The 8,260-nt window shown below is 37.1% G+C and overlaps 1 protein-coding gene across 1 annotated transcript; it reads right to left on the bottom strand.

Annotated features, from left to right (window-relative positions):
* Positions 1–489: 489 nt before the first annotated feature.
* On the bottom strand, positions 490–5,245 carry LOC128651646 (bombinin-like peptides 3). The gene is made up of 3 exons (XM_053704647.1): positions 5,211–5,245; positions 4,267–4,331; positions 490–1,136 (listed from the first exon to the last, which is right to left on the bottom strand). The coding sequence occupies exons 2-3, from the start codon at positions 4,323–4,325 to the stop codon at positions 641–643; spliced, it is 555 nt and encodes a 184-aa protein (XP_053560622.1). The 5' UTR covers positions 4,326–4,331; positions 5,211–5,245; the 3' UTR covers positions 490–640.
* Between the last annotated feature and the right edge of the window lie 3,015 nt (positions 5,246–8,260).

Here is an 8,260-nt window from a genome sequence, read left to right as displayed (position 1 = left end):
GAGTTTCCTCCAGAGATTTAAAATTGAACAAAAGCTGTGCAAACCAACAAAAAATGCAACTCATTATAGGTATAAATGGGCTTTTAAGAGATAAATACTAATTAAACAATGTTGAAAATCAATGAAAATGTTAATATATTTTCCTGTCCTACATTTTTTGCTGTTTTTTAGTATAGCTGCTTAATTATCAACATTTTGGTCATATTTGTTACATTGTTTTTATATTAAGATTAGAGGAACAAGTGTGCATATAAGAAAATAGGGTGCATGAAAATCATGTAAATAAATATCATATGCTTCTTATTGTTTGATTAACTAGTTTTCCAGGTATCGACATGTTGGGGTGAAACACAATCCTGTAGAAAATATTATATAATTATTATCTACAAATATCTCCATAGATTTTATGTTGGCTTTTGTAGAAAAATCATTAGATAAACTTTAAATATTAAGCAGAAATGCTAATGATACTTTCAAATGATAAACAAGTTTTGCTCATATGATTTTTATTTAATAGCAGAGTAGAGAACATGCAGCTTGTTTAAATATCTTTGTTGTGCTTTATTTATGCTTTATTATATGTTATCTGATTAGCATCCTTTTACAAATATTCATGAAAGCAAAATTTTACTGGTTATAATTATCCAATCTTTTTAAGTAAACCTCCAAGTGCACTACCAACCAAACCTAATACTGGCCCTATAATGCGTTTCTCTTTTTCCTCTTGATTGAAGCCTCTGGTTTCCTTTTCAGAAGCTTCCTCTGGATGATCCAAGGAATCTAGATCACGCATTACAGCTTCCAGTCTTTTCATCACTTCATGTTCTTCAGCTGTTCTCTTCCCAAAATGCTCAGCCAATCCTTTAGCCAAGCCTTTTAAAGCTGATTTACCAGCACTTAGGAGGGCTCCTCCTATACCTCTGATTTCCCTCAGTGATTCTTCTTCTAAAACATCCCTCTGACTCAGAGACTGTATTGCGGCTTCCAGTCTTTTCATCACTTCATGATCTTCAGCTGTTCTCTTCCCAAAATGCTCAGCCAATCCTTTAGCCAAGCCTTTTAAACCTGCTTTACCAGCACTTAGGATGGCTGCTCCTATACCTCTGATTTCCCTCAGTGATTCTTCTTTCTCTTCACTAAAAATAAATAAATAAATCAGATTGGTAAACATATTTTATGACTTTAACATTTTAAGATTAAACTACTTATTGTTTTTTAAAATATATTTTATTTTCTGAAAGCACAGTTCTACCTAATTAGGACAGATGGACACACCTGGTGCTCTGATGGCTTTTGCTTAGTCTGTAGTACCACTGAGCAAATAACAGACATCAGTAATTGCTTATAAAAAAGCAGTTACATTTTTTAACCCCTTAACAACCAGCGCCGTACCCTCTACGTCGCTGCAGTCCTGGGCTTCTCTCTGCCGCGATGTCACTAAAAATAGCGAGATCACATGGGGTATATTGGACACTGCTGAAATTAAGTTGCAGAGTTACCGATGCAGAGACGGCCACTCTGTGGCCCTCTCTGTATCAGACAGCGGTGGTGCAGATTGTTTAAGGAAGTAGGTGGGTGGGGGGTCCATCGCTGGAGGGGGCAGGAGGAGGGCAAGAGCAGGTGGGACCGCTACGCCACGCTACAGACAAGGGGGAAAAAAAAGCTGCGTCAGTGAAGGGGAAGGAGGGAGGAGGGGCAATGAGGGGTATCCTATGTGGGATCCGTTGAGGGAAAGAGATCTGGGAAGGGGAGGGGGGTATGGTAATAAGTGGGGGCAGCTACACTACAGAAAAAAGTGGGTGACATAAATTAAAAATGAGGTCAAACTGGGTACTGGCAGACAGCTGCCAGTACCTAAGATGGTGTCTAATAGGTAGAGGGTGGAGGGTTAGAGAACTGTTTGGGTGGGGATCAGGGAGGTTGGGGGTAAGGGGGGATTCTACACTGCAGAAAAGATATTTAAAAAAATGATATATATAAAAAAAGCCTTTTATTTTAGTACTGGCAGACTTTCTGCCAGTACTTTAGATGGGGTGACCATTGTGGGGTGGGAGAGGGAAGAGAGCTGTTTGAGAGGCAATAGGGGGGGAATTAGGGGTTGATCGGGAGGGGGGATGTGTCAGGTGGGAGGGTAACTTCTACACTAAAGCTAAAATTAACCCTACAAGCTACCTAATTAACCTCTTCACTGCTGGGCATAATACAAGTGAGGTGCACAGCAGAATTTAGCAGCCTTCTAATTAACAAAAGCAATGCCAAAGTCATATATGTTTGCTATTTCTGAACAAAGGGGATCCAAGAGAAGCATTTACAATGATTAGTGCCAGTACTTAAGATGGCGGTAACAATTGTGGGGTGGGGGGGGGAAGAGAGCTGTTTGGGAGGGATCAGGGGGTGGGATGTGTAAGGTGGGAGGCTGATTTCTAAAATTAACCCTGCAAGCTCCCTAAAAGCTACCTAATTTAACCCCTTCACTGCTGGGCATAATTCACGTGTGGTGCGCAGCAGCATTTAGCGGCCTTCTAATTACCAAAAAGCAATGACAAAGCCATATAAGTCTGCTATTTCTGAACAAAGGGTATCCCAGAGAAGCTTTTACAACAATTTCTGCCATAATAGCACAAGCTGTTTGTAAATTATTTCAGTGAGAAACCTAAAATTGTGAAAAATGTAAAGTTTTTTTTTTATTTGCTCGCATTTGGCGGTGAAATGGTGGCATAAAATATACCAAAATGGGCCTAGATCAATACTTGGGGTTGTCTACTACACTACACTAAAGCTAAAATTAACCCTACAAGCTCCCTACAAGCTCCCTAATTAACCCCTTCACTCCTGGGCATAAAACACGTGTGGTGCGCAGCGGCATTTAGCTGCCTTCTAATTACCAAAAAGCAACCCCAAAGCCATATAAATCTGTTATTTCTGAAAAAAGGGGATCCCAGAGAAGCATTTACAACCATTTGTGCCATAATTGCAGAAGCTGTTTGTAAATAATTTCAGTGGGAAACCTAAAGTTTGTGACAAAATTTGTGAAATAGTTAACTTTTTTTTTTTTTTATCGCATTTGGCGGTTAAATGGTGGCATGAAATATACCAAAATGGGCCTAGATCAATACTTTGGGTTGTCTTCTAAAAAAAAATATATACATGTCAAGGGATATTCAGGTATTCCTGACAGATATCAGGGTTCCAAAGTAACTAGCGCTAATTTTGAAAAAAAGTGGTTTGGAAATAGCAAAGTGCTACTTGTATTTATTGCTCCATAAATTGCAAAAAAAAGCAAAGAATGTGTAAAGATTGGGTATTTCTAAACTCAGGACAAAATTTAGAAACTATTTAGCATGGGTGTTTTTTGGTGATTGTAGATGTGTAACAGATTTTGGGGGTCAAAGTTAGAAAAAGCGTGTTTTTTTCCATTTTTTCCTCATATTTTATCTTTTTTTTTTTAGTAAATTATAAGATATAATGAAAATAATGGTATCTTTAGAAAGTCCATTTTATGGCGAGAAAAACGGTATATAATATGTGTGGGTACAGTAAATGAGTAAGAGGAAAATTACAGCTAAACACAAACACTGCAGAAATGTAAAAATAGCCATTGTCATTAAGGGTAAGAAAATTGAAAAATGGTCCGGTCATTAAGGGGTTAAAGGCTGTGACACACTGCAAGCGATGCGGCGCGAGGCAAAGCAGCTGCTTCGCTCCGCGTCGCATCGCTTCTGAAGTTCAAATATTTCATCTCTGAGCGCTTAGCTACGCGACCTGACGCAGCAGAGTGCTCAGAGATGAAAAGGCAGGACACACTGAGCGCACACAGCCGCATGTACATGCTGCGCGTCGCTCCGCTTGCAGTGTGTCACAGCCTTAAGTTAATAAAAACTGATTATTTCTCTCTCTCTCTCCCTCACTATTTAGCTCTCCTGTTCAAGTGCACACACCAATGGAAGTACATTTTTTATGTGGGTGGCTTAACTTTTTTTTACAAGTTGAAAGTAAAAAGTTAGCTTCCTTTTAACATCTTACTACATTTTTGTGCTCTCATATAATGTAATGTGTATTTGTACTGGATGGAAAATGGAAGCAGATAGCACTTTACACATTTTTGAAAGCTTTATGTCACAAAATTATTACCACATATGGAAATATGACCATAGCATTTTTAAGAATTTAGTATCTCTTTTGAATATTTAGTAGGTTCTCTGAGATAAAATATTCATATCTAAAATAAATAGTTTTGATAGTTCTTTCCTTGAATATTTATTTTACCTTCGTGCATATACAGATGCTATTAAAATGGACACTGCAACTATGTACTTAAAATTCATCTTTACCTGTTAAAAGTAAAGAAAAAAAAACAATTAGAACCATATCACAGTTTTACTAAATGTGTTGATTTACATCTCATTAAAGAAACATTAAAACACAATTACATTAAAGTCAAAATTAAGATATCATGATTCAGATAGAGCATATGCAATTCTAAGCTGCTTTCCATTTTACTGCTGTTGCTTTGTTCACTTGGTATCCATTGTTGATAAGCATACCTAAGTAGGCTCAGGGACTGGAGCTAGCTGCTGATTGGTGGCTGCACAAATATGGCTGTTGTCATTGGCTTACCAATGTGTTCAACTAGCTCCAAATAGTGCACTGCTACTCCTTCAATAAAGGATACCAATACAATAAAGCTAAATTGATATTAGAAGTAAATTGCAAAGATGTTTAAAAATACATTGACATGAGATTAGGGGTTTCATGTCCCTTTAATGAAATAGATTTTTAATCATTCAGTTGCACAAAATAATGTTTATGATATTTGCAAACTGTTTTATTCTATTATCTGAAGTGTATTTTTAACATAAAACTGAGCTTAAAGGATTACAATTCCATAGAACATGTCAGCATTAATTTATAGATATAGATATTGTTCTGTCATGTACAACTACAAGATTACTAATATCCCTTATTGCTAATTATTTTCATGATTACACCACAAAGCCTTATAATGTTTAGTATTCAGTGTAATGTTATAAATAAGCATCTGATTAATTTAATTGTTATTAATATTGTGTTGTTTCTTTACTCTGGTGCCATAAAAAAGTGAATTACCAGTATTAAAAATCTATACTAAATGTAAAATAAAGGTCACTCTCATAAGAAGTATAAATAAAAGTGTTACAAATATATAAGTATAAGATATAACATTTGCTTACCAGGATCTCAGGATATTGTTATAGGTTATCAGATATCTTGATGTGATAATCTCTTAGGTGTGAGGGATTTACACCTTATATACAGTATCTGTGTCTAATTAGTAATATATATTCAAATTATCCTGAACACATTTTCTAATAATATTGTAAATTAATATTTGTGTTAAATGATTTTAGCAAAGTCATTCACTTTATAAAAGCAAATAATAGCATCACCTTAATTAAAGCCAAACATTACAGTTTCAGATTTTTATTAAAAAACATGATGTAACAACTGACTATGATTTGTTTCATATATTTGTATTGCAGAGTGTATGATTAGTTAGCTTTTTGTCCATGTGTGTTTTAGTATGTGTCTTTAACTATTTGTGTGTGTTACAGATAAATGCATAGATGATAGATAGATAGATAGATAGATAGATAGATAGATAGAAAAATAGATAGATGATAGATAGATTAGATAGATGATCATTTTATTAATTAACTTCAGTTGAACACATCTATTTATTTACATTAAAATCTGACATATAAAAAATAAAATATTGATTAATAAGTGTTATAAAAAGATTTTATTGAACATGATTTGTGTTATTAACCCCTTAATGACCACAGCACTTTTCCATTTTCTGTCCGTTTGGGACCAAGGCTATTTTTACATTTCTGCGGTGTTTGTGTTTAGCTGTAATTTTCCCCTTGCTCATTTAATGTACCCACACATATTATATACCGTTTTTCTCGCCATTAAATGGACTTTCAAAATATACCATTATTTTCCTCATATCTTATAATTTACTATAAATTTTTTTATAAAATATGAGGAAAAAATAGAAAAAAACACACTTTTTCTAACTTTGACCCCCAAAATCTGTTATACATCTACAACCACCAAACAAAAACCATGCTAAATAGTTTCTAAATTTTGTCCTGAGTTTAGAAATACCCAATGTTTACATGTTCTTTGCTTTTTTTGCAAGTTATAGGGCCATAAATACAAGTAGCACTTTGCTATTTCCAAACCACTTTTTTTCAAAATTAGCGCTAGTTACATTGGAACACTGATATCTTTCAGGAATCCCTGAATATCCCTTGACATGTATATATTTTTTTTTAGAAGACATCCCAAAGTATTGATCTAGGCCCATTTTGGTATATTTCATGCCACCATTTCACCGCCAAATGCGATCAAATAAAAAAAAATGTTCACTTTTTCACAATTTTTTTCACAAACTTTAGGTTTCTCACTGAAATTATTTACAAAAAACTTATGCAATTATAGCATACATGGTTGTAAATGCTTCTCTGGGATCCCCTTTGTTCATAAATAGCAGACATATATGGCTTTGGTTTTGCTTTTTAATAATTAGAAGGCTGCTAAATGCGACTGCGCACCACACGTGTATTATGCCCAGCAGTGAAGGGGTTAATTAGGGAGCATGTAGGGAGCTTCTAGGGTTAATTTTAGCTTCAGTGTAGTGTAGTAGACAACCCCAAGTATTGATCTAGGCCCATTTTGGTATATTTCATGCCACCATTTCACCGCCAAATGCAATCAAATTAAAAAAAACGCTAAATTTTTCACAATTTTAGGTTTCTCACTGAAATTATTTACAAACAGCATGTGCAATTATGGCACAAATAGTTGTAAATGCTTCTCTGGGATCCCCTTTGTTCAGAAATAGCAGACATATATGACTTTGGGGTTGCTTTTTGGTAATTAGAAGGCCGCAAAGTGCTGCTGCGCATCACACATGTATTATGGCTAGCAGTCAAGGGGTTAATTAGGTAGTTTGTAGGGAGCTTGCGGGGTTAATTTTAGCTTTAGTGTAGAGATCAGCCTCCCACCTGACACATCAGACCCCCTGATATCTCCCAAACAGCTCCCTTCCCTCCCCCACCCCACAATTGTCCCCGCCATCTTAAGTACTGGCAGAAAGTCTGCCAGTACTAAAATAAAAGTTTTTTTTTTTAAAAAAAAAATACATCTTTAGCATATTTACATATGCTACTTTGTAGGATCCCCCCTTAGCCCCCAACCTCCCTGATCCCCCCCAAAAACAGCTCTCTAACCCCCCCCCCTGCCTTATTGGGGGCCATCTTGGGTACTGGCAGCTGTCTGTCAGTACCCAGTTAACAATATTTTTTCCTCTTTTTGTATTTATTTTTTTTACATTTTGCTGTAGTGTAGCTTCCCCACGACCAACCCCTACCCCCACCCCCACCCAGATCCCGTAGGTTAGTTTTTGGGGGCATTTACTCCCCCTCTTCCTCCCACTTACTACATAATTATTTCTGTAGTGTAAGTGGTTCCCACCCGCTCCCTCCCGTGCACGCGCCCGCCCGCCGATCCCCCGTGCACGCGCGCGTGTCTGTGCGCGCCCCTGACTCTCCCGCCCCCGATCCCGCCCCCCTCTGTGAATCTGAAGCCATCGATGGCCGCCCACCCGCCTCCCACTGCAGCTCCCACCCACCAACGATTGCGGCCATCGATGGCCGGTGTAGAGAGGGCCACAGAGTGGCTCTCTCTGCACCGGAGGGGTACAAATTGTTATTGCAGGATGCCTCGATATTGAGGCATCCTGCAATAACCGGAAAGCAGCTGGAAGCGATGAGGATCGCTTCCAGCTGCTTTCCAAACCGAGGACGTACGCCACACGTCCTCAGGCGTTAACTGCCTTTTTTCTGAGGACGTGTGGCGTACGTCCTCGGTCATTAAGGGGTTAAAGGGACATGAAACCCACATTTTTTCTTTCTTGATTTAGATAGAGCATGCCATTTTAAACAACTTTCTAATTTACTTCTATTATCTAATTTGCTTCATTCTCTTGATTTAATTTACTGAAAAGTATGACTAGATATGCTCAGTAGCTACTGATTGGTGCCTACACATAGATGCCTTGTGTGATTGGCTCACTCCTGTGCATTGCTATTTTTTCAACAAAGGATATCTAAAGTATGAAGCAAATTAGATAATAGAAGTAAATTGAAATGTTGTTTAAAATTGTATTATCTGTCTGAATCATGAAATAAAAAACTTGGGTTTAGTGTCCCTT

Source organism: Bombina bombina, chromosome 3 (genome assembly GCF_027579735.1).
Source record: "Bombina bombina isolate aBomBom1 chromosome 3, aBomBom1.pri, whole genome shotgun sequence".
Lineage (NCBI taxonomy): Eukaryota > Metazoa > Chordata > Amphibia > Anura > Bombinatoridae > Bombina > Bombina bombina.
This window is presented reverse-complemented; position numbering and strand designations above follow the sequence as displayed.

What these genes read in the sequence shown, in the direction of transcription:
- LOC128651646 (XM_053704647.1), bottom strand. Translation starts at nt 4,325, where the DNA reads ATGAATTTTAAGTACATAGTTGCAGTGTCCATTTTAATAGCATCTGTA. An exon ending in GCATCTGTATATGCACGAAG is followed by an intron (nt 1,137 to 4,266) that starts GTAAAATAAATA and finishes ATTTATTTTTAG; the next exon opens with TGAAGAGAAAGAAGAATCAC.